A 19104-nucleotide genomic window follows, 5' to 3' on the forward strand; every position below is an offset into this window, starting at 1 on the left:
GCTCCTCTGGCATGCCGCCAACCATAACATTCCTACCGCCTTCGTCTCGATAGATGCCGAAAATGCGTTTGACTGGGTTAACTGGTCCTACCTTAGAGCTTCCCTGGGGGCTTTCGGAATTAGCGATACCACCCTGAAACGTATATTCACTTTATATAACTCACCAAGCGCCCAAATTTTGGTTAACGGATCCCTTTCCCCTCCAATCGATATTAATAACGGTACAAGGCAAGGTTGCCCTCTCTCCCACCTACTGTTTGGCCTCTTCATCGAGACCTTTGCCTCCAGAATGAGAGGTATCAGAGGGGCCCGGGGGATCGCGGTGGGGGGCGACGAATATAAACTGTCGCTCTTCGCTGATGACATCCTATTTTCCCTCACCCAGCCTGAGTCCTCGATACCTATACTGATATCTGAACTTAGGACTTTCCAGTCCCTCACAGACTTCCTGGTTAACCACTCCAAGTCAGATATACTTGCCCTTTGCCTTCCGGAGAGCTCAGCAGCACACATTAGACTGACCTGCCCCCTAAAATGGTGCAAGGAATCGCTCAGATACCTGGGCATTTCCCTCCCCAACACATTTGATAGATTGTTCCTAGAGAACTATATTCCCATCAAAACCGCAATTATGGGCGACCTGTCTTCATGGAGCTCAAAAAAGCTCTCTTGGTGGGGACGGATTAACACGATAAAGATGAACATCTTCCCCAGGCTCTTGTACATCATGGGGGCGGTCCCGATACCCTTGCCTCCCAAATACCTCCCTCAGGTGCAGAGCCTATTCAGTGCTTTCATCTGGAAATGAAAACCACCAAGGATTAATAAAACGTCAATGTCCCTTTTGAGGGAACACGGGGGCCTAAGTGTTCCTGACCTAGACAAATATAGGACATCATTATATATGCAAAGGATCCTAGAGTGGAGGGTGGCGGGGGAACAGAGGAGATGGGTCCATCTTGAGGAACATATCAATCTAAACCCGTCACTGGCCACCATGCTATGGAGCCCCACTATTCATGACACAGCTAGGTCTCTCTCCTTCCCGATCACCAGGGAGACTGTAGGCGTGTGGGATCGAGCTAAACGACAAAACCCTTGCTTATCTTCTAACCCGGGCCCTTTGACCTCTCTTATCCACAACCCCATTATCTCATTAAGACCTCTAGAGTGCCCGATTTCTCCCCAAAGCCCAGATGACAATGTACAAATATTTAATATCACTTATAACGAACACCTACTTACTCAGGAACAGTTAATTGAGAAAGGTTATGGTTGGGCAAGAAATTGGTTTACTTACAGAAGACTACATAACTACATAAACACTCATATCCACAAGAATAACATGATTCGCCCCCCTACAAACTTGGAGAAACTGTTCTTATCGAGTTCTCCCGTGAGGCACTCCTTATCTGCCATATATAAAATTATAATTCAGCCGTTGCCAGGCATTTTACTGCACTCAATGGAGATGTGGGAGAGAGAACTGGGTAGAAATATTCTCCCGCAAACGGCGACCTCCATATTTTTAAGCACTAAAAAATCCTCCACTTCTGCATCAATCTTAGCAACCAATTATAAACTCCTGCACTGTTGGTACTTAACCCCACGAAAAATCCACAGACTATACCCAAGCACTAACAATCTATGTTGGAGGTGCAGACATTTTGGCAGCGGCGTGGGCCACATGTGGTGGTGGTGCTCAAGGTTGAATCACTTCTGGTATGAAGTAATAACGGAGGTCGAGAAGATTCTAAAAACCCAGATCCCACCAGATCCCCTTATATGGTTACTAAATAGACCGTTAAAACTGCCAATCAAATCCCTCTCCCCTTTGTTTAGGATATTCACAAACAGTGTTAAAACGTTGATAGCAAGAAACTGGAGGACTCCAGATGTCCCTTCTCTGGGGATTTGGAGACTCAGGGTATCCGAATTGTTAGAGTTGGAGGAATATGCCGAATATAAGAAAGGGTCCTCAGATAACTTTATAGCTATCCAGGCTATCTGGGAAGAATATCAAAAATCCATACACACTTCACAATGAGTGCCCACGGGGCAATTAGACCTAAGGAACCATGCCAGCATTTTTTTTTTTTTGTTGATTATAGAGATTTGGCAAAACTTATTTATAGAGCTTTGGGTCGAGTGGCATCCCCCGGGACTGGACACCCTATACTGCTACAATTCCCGCTCCTATACAACCTTTTCTCCTTCATTTTTCCCCACTTATCCAGTTTTTACCTGTTCATATACAAAATGCGGTGACTGTGTCGATACACTGATACTATTGTTGTACCCATTATATTCTGTATTCAATGTGGACTTGATGTGTGTTGTTCATGGTCTCTATGCTAATAAAAGAATTTGACTAAAACTCCTACATAAAACCTACATAACCCCTTGTATCTTCAAAAATTGGAACAAATCCATAGATAATGGGGCATATGTATGCCCCGTGTTTCTGGCGAGAGTGCAGGCTCGCCAGAAACAGCAGTTATGAAGCAGTGGTCACAAAGACCGCTGCTCCATAACCTGTCCGCCTGCTCTGAGCAGGCGGACAGACATCGTCGGAAATCAAGCCGATCGAGTACGATCGGGTTGATTGACACCTCCTGCTGGCGGCCCATTGGCCGTGAGTCAGCAGGGGGTGGCGTTGCACCAGCAGCTCTTGTGAGCTTCTGATGCAATGCTGAATACGGCGAGCATATTGCTCGCCGTATTCAGCAATGTCTGTCGGACCTGATTCACACCAACAGACATTGTTAACTAGAGGCCAATGTCTGCCCAAAATGCAGATCCCCAGACCCAGACTTAATGCATTTTTTTAATCACCGTTCACACATCAAACAGTAATGGGCCAAGATAGGATACAGGTTTATATTAATCACACACCCTACTTTGGTTGAAGATTATGTGATACCTACAATAAGACAAATGTGACAGACTGTTCTTAGTGTCTTATGTTTAATTTTAGTGTTTATTTTTGTTGGTTATTTTACATTATTTTAATTTAAGTTAATTCATAATTGAAAAAAAAGGTGGAAGAGAGTGGATGGACTATCACAATTTACCTTCATTAAAGACATGATCTACAGAAACATATTATTAACAAATCCATTACTGTGAAAGAATTTTATGTCTGTCTACTCTTGTAAAGCTTTAAAAAATAAAGTTTATTAAAAAAAACAAAAAAACATCTGGGTGCAACTACACTAGCAGGGTTATTACTCAACAAAGTATGTTTCCCTCATGTAACTGCAGCTCTCTTTAAAGCTGTTCTCTTATTTTATCTCATTACAGAATCCACCTGCTAAAGCTGTGCAGTTGATACTGAGTGCCGCCATCTTGTAGCTCCCATATTGCTACATCATGTGAAATAAGCAGTGCACTTTATTTCATTACAGAATCCACCTGCTAAGCTCTGCAGTTTATACTGGGTGCTGCATCATGTGACAGGACCAGTGCACTTTATTTCATTACAGAATCCTCCTGCTAAGCTCTGCAGTTTATGCTGGGCGCCACATCATGTGACAGGAGCAGTGCACTTTATCTAATTACAGAATCCAGCAGGTAAAGCTCTGCAGTTTATACTGGGTGCTGCATCATGTGACAGAAGCAGTGCACTTTATCTAATTACAGAATCCAGCAGGTAAAGTTCTGCAGTTTATACTGGGTGCTGCATCATGTGACAGGAGCAGTGCACTTTATTTCATTACAGAATTCACCTGCTAAGCTCTGTAGTTTATACTGGGCGCTGCATCATGTGACAGGAGCAGTGCACTTTATCTAATTACAGAATACAGCAGGTAAAGCTCTGCAGTTTATACTGGGTGCTGCATCATGTGACAGGAGCAGTGCACTGTTTATACTAGGTGCTGCATCATGTGACAGGAGCAGTGCACTTTATTTAATTACAGAATCCAGCAGGTAAAGCTCTGCAGTTTATACTGGGTGCTGCATCATGTGAAAGGAGCAGTGCACTTTATTTAATTACAGAATCCACCTGCTAAGCTCTGCAGTTTATACTGGGCGCCACATCATGTGACAGGAGCAGTGCACTTTATTTCATTACAGAATCCAGCAGGTAAAGCTCTGCAGTTTATACTGGGCGCCTCATCATGTGACAAAAGCAGTGCACTTTATTTCATTACAGAATCCACCTGCTAAGCTCTGCAGTTTATACTGGACGCCACATCATGTGACAGGAGCAGTGCACTTTATTTCATTACAGAATCCAGCAGGTAAAGTTCTGCAGTTTATACTGGGTGCTGCATCATGTGACAGGAGCAGTGCACTTTATTTCATTACAGAATCCAGCAGGTAAAGAAAGCTCTGCAGTTTATACTGGGCGCCGCATCATGTGACAGGAGCAGTGCACTTTATTTAATTACAGAATCCAGCAGGTAAAGTTCTGCAGTTTATACTGGGCACCACATCATGTGACAGGAGCAGTGCACTTTATTTCATTACAGAATCCAGCAGGTAAAGTTCTGCAGTTTATACTGGGTGCTGCATCATGTGACAGGAGCAGTGCACTTTATTTCATTACAGAATCCAGCAGGTAAAGAAAGCTCTGCAGTTTATACTGGGCGCCGCATCATGTGACAGGAGCAGTGCACTTTATTTAATTACAGAATCCAGCAGGTAAAGTTCTGCAGTTTATACTGGGTGCTGCATCATGTGACAGAAGCAGTGCACTTTATCTAATTACAGAATCCAGCAGGTAAAGAAAGCTCTGCAGTTTATACTGGGTGCTGCATCATGTGACAGAAGCAGTGCACTTTATTTAATTACAGAATCCAGCAGGTAAAGTTCTGCAGTTTATACTGGGTGCTGCATCATGTGACAAAAGCAGTGCACTTTATTTAATTACAGAATCTAGCCGGTAAAGCTCTGCAGTTTATACTGGGTGCTGCATCATGTGACAGAAGCAGTGCACTTTATCTAATTACAGAATCCAGCAGGTAAAACTCTGCAGTTTATACTGGGTGCTGCATCATGTGACAGAAGCAGTGCACTTTATTTAATTACAGAATCCAGCAGGTAAAGCTCTGCAGTTTATACTGGGTGCTGCATCATGTGACAGAAGCAGTGCACTTTATTTAATTACAGAATCCAGCAGGTAAAGCTCTGCAGTTTATACTCGGTGCTGCATCATGTGACAGAAGCAGTGCACTTTATCTAATTAAAAAATCCAGCATGTAAAGCTCTGCAGTTTATACTGGGTGCTGCATCATGTGACAGAAGCAGTGCACTTTATTTAATTACAGAATCCAGCAGGTAAAGCTCTGCAGTTTATACTGGGTGCTGCATCATGTGACAGAAGCAGTGCACTTTATTTAATTACAGAATCCAGCAGGTAAAGCTCTGCAGTTTATACTGGGTGCTGCATCATGTGACAGAAGCAGTGCACTTTATCTAATTACAGAATCCAGCATGTAAAACTCTGCAGTTTATACTGGGTGCTGCATCATGTGACAGAAGCAGTGCACTTTATCTAATTACAGAATCCAGCAGGTAAAGCTCTGCAGTTTATAATGGGCGCCTCATCATGTGATAGGAGAGGTGCACTTTATCTAATTACAGAATCCAGCAGGTAAAGCTCTGCAGTTTATACTGGGTGCAGCATCATGTGACAGAAGCAGTGCTCTTTATCTAATTACAGAATGCAGCATGTAAAGCTCTGCAGTTTATACTGGGTGCTGCATCATGTGACAGAAACAGTGCACTTTATCTAATTACAGAATCCAGCAGGTAAAGCTCTGCAGTTTATACTGGGTGCTGCATCATGTGACAGAAGCAGTGCACTTTATCTAATTACAGAATCCAGCAGGTAAAGCTCTGCAGTTTATACTGGGTGCTGCATCATGTGACAGAAGCAGTGCACTTTATCTAATTACAGAATCTAGCAGGTAAAGCTCTGCAGTTTATAATGGGCGCCGCATCATGTGACAGGAGCAGTGCACTTTATCTAATTACAGAATCCAGCAGGTAAAGCTCTGCAGTTTATAATGGGCGCCGCATCATGTGATAGGAGCAGTGCGCTTTCACAGATGTGATGTTACATTTTTGCACAGTTAAACACTTACATAACAAATATAAGCTACAAGATTGTGGCGCCCAGTGTGAAGATGCAGAGCTTCACTAACTAATACTTGTTAAGGGTTAAAATAAGAGATTGACTTTCACGGCAACTTCAGGTACAGGAGCAAAACAATAGCACAATGAACAGTAATTGCTGTAGTTGCATCAGCAGTTTAATGTCCCTTTAATAGTGACATCACTGACATGATGCAAATGATATCACTGACATTATACAAATGTGTGACATCACTTGAGCATACAATATCCTATCAGTAATACAATCCAAAATAGCATTTCATAGTGTTTTCCTGATTCACAAACAACTCCAATATTTAGCTTCATTGAAATAACTGGATGTTTACTAAATTCACAGTCACCTCCAAATGTTGAAAAAGCAGAGATGAAAAGATGATACATTGTACAGAGAAAACCCCCACAAAAATCAAGGTAAAATATCAAATGCACTTTAAAGGGACACTGAACCCAATTTTTTTCTATCGTGATTCAGATAGAGCATGCAATTTTAAGCAACTTTCTAATTTACTCCTAGGGGCCCATTTATCAAGCTCCGAACGGAGCTTGTGGGCCCGTGTTTCTGGCGAGTCTTCAGAGTCGGCAGAAACAGCAGTTATGAAGCAGCGGTCTGAAGAGCGCTGCTCCATAATCCTGTCTGCCTGCTCTGATAAGGCGGACAGGAATCGCCGGAAATCAACCCGATCGAGTGTGATCGGGTTGATTGACACCTCCCTGCTGGCGGCCGATTAGCCGCGAGTCTGCAGGGGGCGGCGTTGCACCAGCAGCTCTTGTGAGCTGCTGGTGCAATGTTAAATGCGGAGAGAGTATTGCTCTCCGCATTCAGCGAGGTCTTGCGGACCTGATCCGCACTGTCGGATCAGGTCCGCAAGACCTTTGATAAATAGGCCCCCTATTATCAAATTATTTTCATCCTCTTGGTATCTTTATTTGAAATGCAAGAATGTAAGTTTCGATGTCGGCCCATTTTTGGTGAACATACTGTGTTGTTCTTGCTGATTGGTGGGTAAATTCACCTACCAATAAACAAGTGCTTTCTATTGTTCTGAGCCAAAAAAATAGCTTAGATGCCTTATTTTTCAAATAAAGAAACCAAGAGAATGAAGAAAAATTGATAATGGGAGTATATAAGAAAGTTGTTGCATGCTCTGAGGCATATTTAAGAAATGTCTTGCAGACCTGATCCGACAGTGCGGATCAGGTCAAGACCTCGCTGAATGCGGAGAGCAATACGCTCTCCGTATTCAGCATTGCACCAGCAGCTCACAAGAGCTGCTGGTGCAACGCCGCCCCCTGCAGACTCGTTTGCAATCGGCCGCCAGCAGGGGGATGTCAATCAACCCGATCGTACTCGATCGGGTTGATTTCCGGCGATGTCTGTCCGCCTGCTCAGAGCAGGCGGAGAGGTTTATGAAGCAGCGATCTTTGTGACCGCTGCTTCATAACTGCTGTTTCTGGCGAGTCTGAAGACTCGCCAGAAACACGGGCCGTCAAGCTCCTTTCGGAGCTTGGTAGATAGGCCCCTCTATCTGAATCACGAAAGAAAAAATTTGGGTTCAGTGTCCCTATAACTGAATTTAACCTTTTTAATCTCAGAAAAACAGAACAAAAATAAAATTAACACGTTTAGAATGTCAGTGCCGTACTCCATTAATTAAAGTTATAGAAAGAAAATGTTGTTCCTCCCATATCCTGTTAGATATTTAGTTTAGACAACGATTCCAACGATCACATTAAATTATATTTAGTATTATATAACTTCCCCAAAAGATCTTTACTTTATTTACAGATAAAAATATAAGCTATATTATAAGCAAGGAACATTTTGCAATGAATTAAACATGCTAGTATAAATGCATGATTGAAAACGTGAATGTTCCTCACACATTAAATATAATATATATTCAAATTGTGCTTCTTACAAACATATCAAGTTAATTTGAGAGGAGACATAATATTGCTTGTTTCATGAGGCTAGCATCAGTTATAAATCGAACCTTTATATCTGCACTCATTTGGATTATATAGTGTTAAGTATATGTTGATCTGCCACATTTACATAACATCCTTTGCAGAAAGTGCCATAATGTGCGTGAAACGCGTCAAGCCTTCTGCCTTAATAAATGTGAGGTTTTATACAACAAACTTTGATTTTGCATCCTTCCTTTTTGAATTGAAGGTTCAAGTTATGGATTAATAAAAGATGGAAATGTAATAGATCATTAAATACTTTTGCACTATGTAAGTCTACTGCGTGGGGTTATAAGTGTGGGATTTATAGTAACTCTGGGGTGGCTTCTGTTTTGTACCTTTTGACATTATTTTGGCTGGACAGGGATCTGGCTCTTCACAACAAAACAGTTGTTTTTGGTTCTTTAAATTGTGACTTATAGTAATGTATTAAATTTCACATTTTTTTAACTTTGTATGTTGCTTTAGCATTATTATTTAAGAAAAATCAATTATTTGATCCTATGATTAAAGGGACAGTACACTGTAAAATTGTTTTTGTATTAATGTATTTTCAATTAGTTTTTATACCTGCTGCAGTGTATAAAATGTATGATAAATTGCATTTTCAGGTTTATTTGTGTATATGAAATAGCTGGTTTTGTGCTTTTCAACCACTGCCTATTACAATGGGTTGAGTTTCAGGTAATATCATATCTCATTATGTTATCACTTTGTGTACACTCACATTATCTTTTATTTGTCTGAAAAATATAGCTCAATACTAAGAGAGAACAATGGAAAATTAAAATGGTATTACTTAACTATACTGCACCTTACTGGGAGTGTAATTTCCTCTGCTGGCTGTGTTTACTAAGGCTATGTAATAGCTTATACTCCAGTATACAATATTTTACTATAGATATGGATACCACAGGCTAAATCAGCTATTTCAAATTCCAAATAGGAATAAAGGAGCTACTTGTAAACAATTTAATGAACACCAGCAGATAAAATAAATCATTGGGAACAAATTTACATTTTGGGGTGAACTGTTCCTTTAAGGCCTGATAGTAGGCATGAAATGGGTAAGGATTTTTGGAGCTCCCCACCTTTGTATTTTTACTTTTACCAATAAAAGTTATATTTATACTTTTTTGGTGTTTTTTCAGTGTGACTGCCCTTTTGTGTTTTTTTTTTTTTAATCAATTATTTAATTCAGCTGTTCATAATTATCTAATCCCACCAGTACGCTTTGGCTCAGCAACACACATCAACCTGAGCACTAATTTTGAAATATATTTTTAATGTCAATGTTATGGGGAGATTATACTTACTGTAGTGGCACAGTGGATGTCTTTCCATACAGTGGCTTCCCGGGAGAGATCTGATACTTCAAACAAATTGTCAAGGATAACTTCCCCAATCATATCATGTCTAGAAAATCGGTCAAAATCGTATACACTGAAATGTAGTTTCCTGTTGCTGAGTTGATCATAAGCAACAGGGAACTGAAATGTTTCATCAAACACAGGATTTAAAGTTTTCCTGTGAACCCTTGTCTGAAATTTTTTTTTCCTATCTGGAAGGAGATAGATTTTTACGTAGGGGTCAGAAGTCCCAGATAAGTCTTTAGCGGGGAGCTCCAAAGCTTTAAGGATTTTCACAATGAGCAGTTCATTTTCATAATCATATTGTAGAGTAAAATTCAGTTTCCCGCAGGTCTTAGAGTCATCTTTTTTACTGTCTTCTGAGTCAAAAGATTTCTGCTTATACAGTTCAGGTTTAATTCTTCCAATACTTGTGGTTGTCTCCCCTCTTTGTAACGGTTCCAGTCCGGTACAGAAATCCACGCTGGAAACTTGCATCTGTCTTGGTAAATGCCTTCTGAATGAATTATGTCTGTAACACAAAGAGAAACAGAATGACAAAAGCAAACTATGAACAAAACATTTTTAATTGCACTCAAAAAATTTATATCATGTTTATAAAAGAAGAACAGAATTTATACAGGTTTTTTTTTTTGGCTTAAATGTAACTGTGTGTTTATTAAAGGGAGATTATAGTCAAAATTAAATTTAAATGGATTGGATAGCGAATGAAATTTGAAGCAATATTCCAATTTACTTCTATGATTTATTTTGCTTGGTTTATCCTTGGTGAGCTCAAGAGCGTGTCTTTAGCCATCTAGGAGCAGTGTTTGCAACAATGTTTATAATAATGTTATACATAGTCGCAAACAAAGCTGCCATAGAATGCATGCACTCAAACTTTATTTAGACTCCCTAGATGTACTCTTTAATAAAGGATACTAAAAGAACAAAGCAAATTTCATAATAGAAATAAACTGGAAAGTTCTTTAAAATTACATGCTCTATCTGAATCATGAATGTTTAATATAGACTTTATTGTAATTTTATCCCCTGCAAACGGTGATATATATATATATATACAGTATATATCAAAAACACAAATAAAAAGCGCCCCATAACAAGTACACCAAATCGCTAAAAGGATATGCTGATTTCTGTGTAGTGTGCAGCAGAAACAGATGATTAGAGTTGCTGCCTCTTGTAAGTCACGGCTCTGGAAACCGGGTGAAAACTATGAGAGGAAAAAAGAAAACAAGGCGCCACTCCTCTAAGCGTAGTAAGTACATTAACACATGCTCCAAATAGAACACATGATGGATGGAGTTTGCCTTTTTCACACTCAGGAAAAAAGGCAAACTCCATCCATCCTGTGTCCTATTTGGAGCAGCTAATCAGGGCTTTACTCTGCAGACAACAAGCTCGCACAGGAAAGTATATTTTGAACATCTCATGTACGGCTGTGAATGAAGAAATCACTCCTAGAACTTTGCCACTGCTGTCCTTGGGGGATATTGTTGAGAGACCTATACGGTTTTCAAGTGCCTGAATCATACCTCATATTTGTTTGAGGTTGTAATCTGTGAGTTTTTAATTGTTATTTGGAATAAATATGTGTTATTTTACTTACTACGCTTAGAGGAGTGGCGCCTTGTTTTATTATTTCCTCTTATATATTTTTATATATATATATACCAAAAAGAGTAGATTCCACATTTACTGGACTTATAACAAACCAGGTATTTATTAAGTGATGTTTCGAAGCACAGCGGCCCCTTCCTCAGACCAACACAAACAAGTGAAATCACAAACCTTATATAGGCCAAAGACCCACAACCCTCACATAAAATTGTGCCAAAGTAGTTGTCATGATAACAACCATAAACATCCACATATACCCTGAAGGTTCACGCCGAAACAGAGGCATCATGCTCTATTCGGAGGGTGATAATTTGTCCCCTATGTCTGTTTCAAATTACAGGATAGCACACGCTTTCCATGATATAGGGGGGTAGTTATCAAGCCGTCTACTTTTCTGGCTTCGCCGGCCCAATACGCCCGCCTAAGCTCGCCTCACATCGCCGCTGCGGACCTGAAAAAATACGCCTAAGTTATCAAATAAAGCTGTCAAAAAGTCGCGGGCGATGAGCAGCGGACTGTGAGAGTTATCACTCATCCGATCTCGCTGCTCTTCAGCTTTTTCCCAGCTTTATTGCTAGCCTGTCACTAAGCACTCACACTAAACTACACTGTTCTATCCCTATACCGGCGCCCCCGGAGCCTCCCGCAACTAAATAAAGTTACTAACCCCTAAACCGCCGCTCCTAGACCCCGCATCAACTCTTATAAATATATTAACCCCTAAACCGCCGCTCCTAGACCCTGCCGCAACTCTTATAAATGTATTAACCCCTAAACCGCCGCTCCCGGACACCGCTGCCACCTACAGTATACCTAGTAACCCCTATCCTGCCCCCCCTACACAGTCGCCCTCTATTATAAAATTATTAACCGATATCCTGCTGATTCCGCACCTCTCTGCAACTAAATAAATAGTTTAACCCCTAGACCGCCGCTCCCTGAACCCGCCGCAACCTATATTAAACCTATTAACCCCTAATCTGCCCCCCACTACACCGCCGCCACTGTAATAAAATTATTAACCCCTAAACCTAAGTCTAACCCTAACCCTAACGCCCCCCTAACTTAAATATTAATTAAATAAATCTAAATAAATTAACTCTTATTAACTAAATGAATCCTATTTAAAACTAAATACTTACCTTTAAAATAAACCCTAATATAGCTACAATATAAATAATAATTATATTCTAGCTATTTTAGGATTTATTTTTATTTTACAGGTACCTTTCAATTTATTTTAACCAGGTACAATAGCTATTAAATAGTTATTAACTATTTAATAGCTTACCTAGCTAAAATAAAGAGAAATGTACCTGTTAAATAAATCCTAACCTAAGTTACAATTACACCTAACACTACACTATACTTTAATAAATTATTCCTATTTAAAAATAAATACTTACCTGTAAAATAAACCCTAAGATAGCTACAATATAATTAATAATTATATTATAGCTATCTTAGGATTTATATTTATTTTACAGGTAACTTTGTATTTATTTTAGCTAGTTAGAATAGTTATTAAATAGTTATTAACTATTTAATAACTACCTAGATAAAAGAAATACAAAATTACCTGTAAAATAAATCCTAACCTAAGTTACAATTAAACCTAATACTACACTATCATTAAATTAATTAAATAAACTACCTACAAATAACTACAATTAAATACAATTACATAAACTAACTAAAGTACAAAAAATAAAAAAGCTAAGTTACAAAAATTAAAAAAATAAGTTACAAACATGTTAAAAATATTACAACAATTTTAAGCTACTTACACCTAATCTAAGCCCCCTAATAAAATAACAAACCCCCCCAAAATAAAAAAATGCCCTACCCTATTCTAAATTAAATAAATTTCAAAGCTCTTTTACCTTACCAGCCCTTAAAAGGGCCATTTGTGGGGGCATGCCCCAAAGAAAACAGCTCTTTTGCCTGTAAAAGAAAAATACAACCCCCCCCAACATTAAAACCCACCACCCACATACCCCTAATCTAACCCAAACCCCCCTTACAAAAACCTAACACTAATCCCCTGAAGATCATCCTACCTTTAGTTGTCTTCACTCAGCCGAGCCACCGATGGAACCGAAGTGGACATCCGGAGAGGAAGAAGTTAATCCTCCAAGCGGCGCTGAAGAAATCTTCCATCCGATGAAGTCATCATCCAGGCGGCGCTGAAGAAAAGTCTTCGATCCTGCCGATGTCATCTTCAAAGAGGCGCTGAAGAGGTCTTCTATCCGGGCGAAGTCATCTTCCAAGCTGGGTCTTGAATCTTCCTTCCGCCGACGAGGAACCACCTTCTTCACCGACGGACTACGACGAATGACGGCTCCTTTAAGGGACATCATCCAAGATGGCGTCCCCTCAATTCCGATTGGCTGATAGGATTCTATCAGCCAATCGGAATTAAGGTAGGAAAAATCTGATTGGCTGATGGAATCAGCCAATCAGATTGAGCTCACATTCTATTGGCTGTTCCGATCAGCCAATAGAATGCGAGCTCAATCTGATTGGCTGATTGGATCAGCCAATCGGATTGAACGTGAATCTGATTGGCTGATTCCATCAGCCAATCAGAATTTTCCTACCTTAATTCCGATTGGCTGATAGAATCCTATCAGCCAATCGGAATTGAGGGGACGCCATCTTGGATGACGTCCCTTAAAGGAGCCGTCATTCGTCGTAGTCCGTCGGTGAAGAAGGTGGTTCCGCGTCGGCGGAAGGAAGATTCAAGACCCGGCTTGGAAGATGACTTCGCCCGGATAGAAGACCTCTTCAGCGCCTCTTTGAAGATGGAGGATTAACTTTTTCCGCTCCGGATGTCCTCTTCAGTTCCATCGGTAGCTCGGCTGAGTGAAGACAACTAAAGGTAGGATGATCTTCAGGGGATTAGTGTTAGGTTTTTGTAAGGGGGGTTTGGGTTAGATTAGGGGTATGTGGGTGGTGGGTTTTAATGTTGGGGGGGGGTTGTATTTTTCTTTTACAGGCAAAAGAGCTGTTTTCTTTGGGGCATGCCCCCACAAATGGCCCTTTTAAGGGCTGGTAAGGTAAAAGAGCTTTGAAATTTATTTAATTTAGAATAGGGTAGGGCATTTTTTTATTTTGGAGGGGTTTGTTATTTTATTAGGGGGCTTAGATTAGGTGTAAGTAGCTTACAATTGTTGTAATATTTTTAACATGTTTGTAACTTATTTTTTTATTTTTTGTAACTTAGCTTTTTTATTTTTTGTACTTTAGTTAGTTTATGTAATTGTATTTAATTGTAGTTATTTGTAGGTAGTTTATTTAATTAATTTAATGATAGTGTAGTATTAGGTTTAATTGTAACTTAAGTTAGGATTTATTTTACAGGTAATTTTGTATTTCTTTTAGCTAGGTAGTTATTAAATAGTTAATAACTATTTAATAACTATTCTAACTAGCTAAAATAAATACAAAGTTACCTGTAAAATAAATATAAATCCTAAGATAGCTACAATATAGTTATTAATTACATTGTAGCTATCTTCGGGTTTATTTTACAGGTAAGTATTTATTTTTAAATAGGAATAATTTATTAAAGTATAGTGTAGTGTTAGGTGTAATTGTTACTTAGGTTAGGATTTATTTAACAGGTACATTTCTCTTTATTTTAGCTAGGTAAGCTATTAAATAGTTAATAACTATTTAATAGCTATTGTACCTGGTTAAAATAAATTGAAAGGTACCTGTAAAATAAATATAAATCCTAAGATAGCTAGAATATAATTATTATTTATATTGTAGCTATATTAGGGTTTATTTTAAAGGTAAGTATTTAGTTTTAAATAGGATTCATTTAGTTAATAAGAGTTAATTTATTTAGATTTATTTAATTAATATTTAAGTTAGGGGGGCGTTAGGGTTAGGGTTAGACTTAGGTTTAGGGGTTAATCATTTTATTACAGTGGCGGTGGCGTAGTGGGGGGCAGGATAGGGGTTAATAAATTTATTATAGGTGGCGACGGTGTAGGGGGGGGCAGATTAGGGGTTAATAAATTTATTATAGGTGGCGACGGTGTAGGGGGGGCAGGATAGCGGTTAATAATTTTATTATAGGTGGCGACTTTGTAGGAGGGGCAGATTAGGGGTTAATACATTTAATATAGGTTGCGGCGGGTTCAAGGAGCGGCGGTTTAGGGGTTAATACATTTATTATAGTTGCGGTGGGCTCCGGGAGCGGCGGTTTAGGGGTTAATATGTATAGAGTAGCTTGCGGTGGGCTCCAGGAGCGGCGGTTTAGGGGGTAATAACTTTATTTAGTTGCGGCGGTGTAGGGGGGACAGATTAGGGGTGTTTAGACTCGGGGTACATGTTAGGGTGTTAGGTGTAGACAGCTCCCATAGAAATCAATGGGATGTCTGTCAGCAGCGAACTTGTACTTTCGCTATGGTCAGACTCCCATTGATTCCTATGGGATCCGCCGCCTCCAGGGGTGGCGGATTGAAAACCAGGTACGCTGGGCCGTAAAAGTGCCGAGCGTACCTGCTAGTCATTTGATAACTAGCAAAAGTAGTGAGAATGTGCCGCACTTGTGTGTGGAACATCTGGAGTGACGTAAGAATCGATCTGTGTCGGACTGAGTCCGGCGGATCGATGCTTACTTCACAAAATTCTACTTTTGCCGGTCTCGAGCCTTTGATAACTAAGGCGAATCAGCCTCGCCACAAATACGCTGCGGAATTCCAGCGTATTTGAGGTTGACGGCTTGATAACTACCCCCCATAGTGTTCAATACAGTCTTAAATGTGTAGTTAAGTTGTCAAAGATAAGGAATTACACATATGCAACAATGTAGCTAAAACCTGTGTATTTTAATGAATTGCATACCATTGTTTAGGGTTTTTTTAAATGGAAATATCTGAAAGGATTTTACAATGCACAGTTAACAAAAATATTGGAAATCTATTTTAAAACAAAATTTTTGATAATGAAGGAGTTAAGTGGGCGCATAAAGACAAGGAATGCCTACACTTCATCATGCATCTAAAATGATGTTTTTAATGTAAAATAGTTAAATGGAAACTAATTTCTATTGAGTTGACAAAAATATTTTTTTTTAAATATTTTATTTGTTTTTTTCAGGACTAAATACAACAGCTGTACGACCAAAGCGTACTACAAACTCAAAGTCACGTATGAATATACAAATAGAGATACAACATAACATATCCGATGACAACATAACAAGATCGATATGCAAATAGAGAACCCTGATCTCCTTCGTTCACCTAAGGGAGCAAATTGGGTCTGTCTATACGATCCAGAAGTAGAGAGGGGAGGGGAGGAGGAATTAGGGGGGGGGGATTACAGGGGAGGGTAGGACTGAAGTGGGATAAACAAGGATTATATTAAAGTTTTCAAAACAGGCAGAACTGATGTGGGTCCACGGGCGCCTCTGACAGGCGGAGAATGGCTATCCTAAGTCTCAAAGCTGGGGAGTCATAGGGTGTCAAAGCTACGCTTCCATTCCGCCCAAACTAATTCAAGAAAATCTGACCGTCCCATAGTATAGTATATATTGTTTTCAATGGAGTATATGTATGCCATTGTTGAAACAATATCTGACCATGTGGGGGGACTCACTCTTTTCCATGCTCTGGCTATAGTGAGTTTGACAGCTGAGAAAAGATATATACAAAGTATACCTTGGTGCCTGGGCATTTTACATCTACCTAGATGGAATAAGGCCGTCTCAGGGGTTCTGGGGAGGGAGATTCCCACACCAGCAAGTGTAATTTAGCACCTATTCCAAATAGGTTTAAGTTTAAGACAGCTCCACCATATATGAGTCATGTCCCCTATGTGTGTGCAATCCCTCCAACAAGTAGGGGAGATCGTGGGAAAGAGTGTGGCTAGCCGTGCTAGAACATAGTACCAGTGCATGAGGAGTTTAATATAGGTTTCATAAATGGTGACACAGTGTAGTGCTTTTTTCGTGAGCAAGCGTGTACTATGCCATTCCTTAGTGGGTACAGAAAAGACTAGCTTCTGCTCCCATTTATGAATGTATATGGCCTTATCTGCTGGTGTCACACCTTCCATTATAGAATAGTGTAAGGAGAGAGGTTTACCTAAGTTTGGAAAAAAGTGATTTGAGGAAATCTTGTAGATCCCCTACTGCTACACTCTCATGGATGCCTCGAAAATGGATGTTGTTCTTTCTAGCCCTATCCTCCACATCAGCTAATTTTAATTTGAGCTGAGTTATTTGCAAGGTTCTCGGCATATGAGAGTAGATTAAAGTGGTCGGTGAAAAGGTCATCATGTTGACGCTCAAGAGTGTCCACCCTGTCTCCAATTTCCGCTATGTCTTTCCTTAGTTCTGCTGAGCTTCACTGGATCTCTGCAGTGATAGATTTGGTCTGTGCCGCTAGCATTTTTTGCAAAGTGCTTTCTGTAATGTAGTGATTCAGGTGGGCAACAGACTGGGAACTCGATTGAAAGCCCTCATCTTGCGACTCGTGGTCACTAGCTTCTCTCCTCTGGGGATTATACTCTTTGTGTGGTTGTGAGAAATGATCGAGGACAGTCTTTTTAATAGCAGCTGGGGGTCCTAGGGTTCCTTCTGGAGGAGTGTGGCATGGTTGATATAGTTAAAGAGTTAAGTACAATCCTTCAAGATGGCCCACCCTGACCAATGTAAACTCTGTAGGGGACAGAAAAGCAAACAAACCCTGCACCTGATTAATGACCTTATTCTAAAGCATGTTAAGCTAGTGAAACAGCCTAGTACATATGAAGCTAGTCTTAGAATAAGAGAAAGCGGGGCCAGTCACTCATACCTGTATAGACTAAAGCAGTAACATAATAGCCTATATCATACCTATTATCTGTAAAAGGCCCAATGAGGTTACTATCATTCACAGAAAATATGGACCCTACAGACCCCCGCGCACCTCAAGGAGAAAGGGATACAACCAGTAGGAAGGGGAAAGGGGGAGGGGAAGTGACCAACCCTGGACTGGAAAGGGAGAGGCGCGAGGGGGCCCACAGCACCCAATCTTCACTTGTGAAACTCGCAATCTGCACTGACCCAATGCACAATGCAAATAAAATGTACAGAAGAGCAATATAAATCACAGCAAACTAGATGTTGAGTTACAGGTTATGTGGGACTCGCAGCAGGTCAATTTAACAATCCCTTAAACTGTTTTAATTGCACTAAGTGAACGTGGGACAAACAAACATATAATAATCACACTCCACTCTGTGTCTGGGCAGCAGAGGTACATAAGCTGGCGCAGCAGCTATAAGGTAATCCAACATATGAGTTGCATAATGACCCAAAGTGTCGCCCCAACACAAGGCTAATGGGGGTGTCTATCTCAAAGGGCCTGTTGTGTGATATGCTGATTCAGACCTGAGCTGGGTAGTAATTAGCTGTGAACCCTTGTGGATACGAATAAGGGTTATGTTCCAGTAAGACCCCAGATCACTGTACAGTCCTGTGGGGCTTCCTTACAAGTTCCTGAGAACTAAACCTGGGATCTCCCAGGAGTGCCAGGATAGTATAATACCCTGAAGATAAGTCCCAAAGGATCAAAATAATGTAGAAATGTAGGAGGAGCATTTTGGTTGAGTTGCGTGGCTACTTGGAGGAGGGACAGAGAGTGAGTGGGGTGGGTTAGCAGTCTGTGGCCCAGAAGTAGTAAGCTTAAATCAATATGAATGAGAGCCTTTTTCAAATGGGTGCTATAGCCTGTCGTGCAAAAACAGCTGCTATTTGCCTGACTAGGGAGGACCTTTTTATGTGTATAAACACTGTATAGGAAAAATATAGGAGGGATGAGGTATTCTGTGTCCTCCTGCATGGGATTAGGGTATAATGGCTCCTAGTTGTATTAAATGCTGGCACCCACTTAAAATGTAGTAGCAAACTCCCTTGATCCCACAATGAGGTTCCAGATCTCTCCCATGTACCTAGGTTTGTCTGTGTGAGCCAGGACACCAATGGGAGTACAGCCTTCAGGTAGTCTGGAGAGACTCCGAT

The 19104-nt window shown here is 40.3% G+C and overlaps 1 protein-coding gene across 1 annotated transcript in view; it reads right to left on the bottom strand.

Moving 5' to 3' along the window:
* Positions 1–19104, bottom strand: part of SYT10 (synaptotagmin 10) — a 226505-nt gene that overhangs the window by 149601 nt on the left and 57800 nt on the right. The window contains exon 3 of the mRNA XM_053719063.1: positions 9408–9972. Coding sequence (XP_053575038.1) covers positions 9408–9972 — 565 coding nt within the window. The remainder of the gene's footprint in view (positions 1–9407; positions 9973–19104) is intronic.

Source organism: Bombina bombina, chromosome 6 (genome assembly GCF_027579735.1).
Source record: "Bombina bombina isolate aBomBom1 chromosome 6, aBomBom1.pri, whole genome shotgun sequence".
Lineage (NCBI taxonomy): Eukaryota > Metazoa > Chordata > Amphibia > Anura > Bombinatoridae > Bombina > Bombina bombina.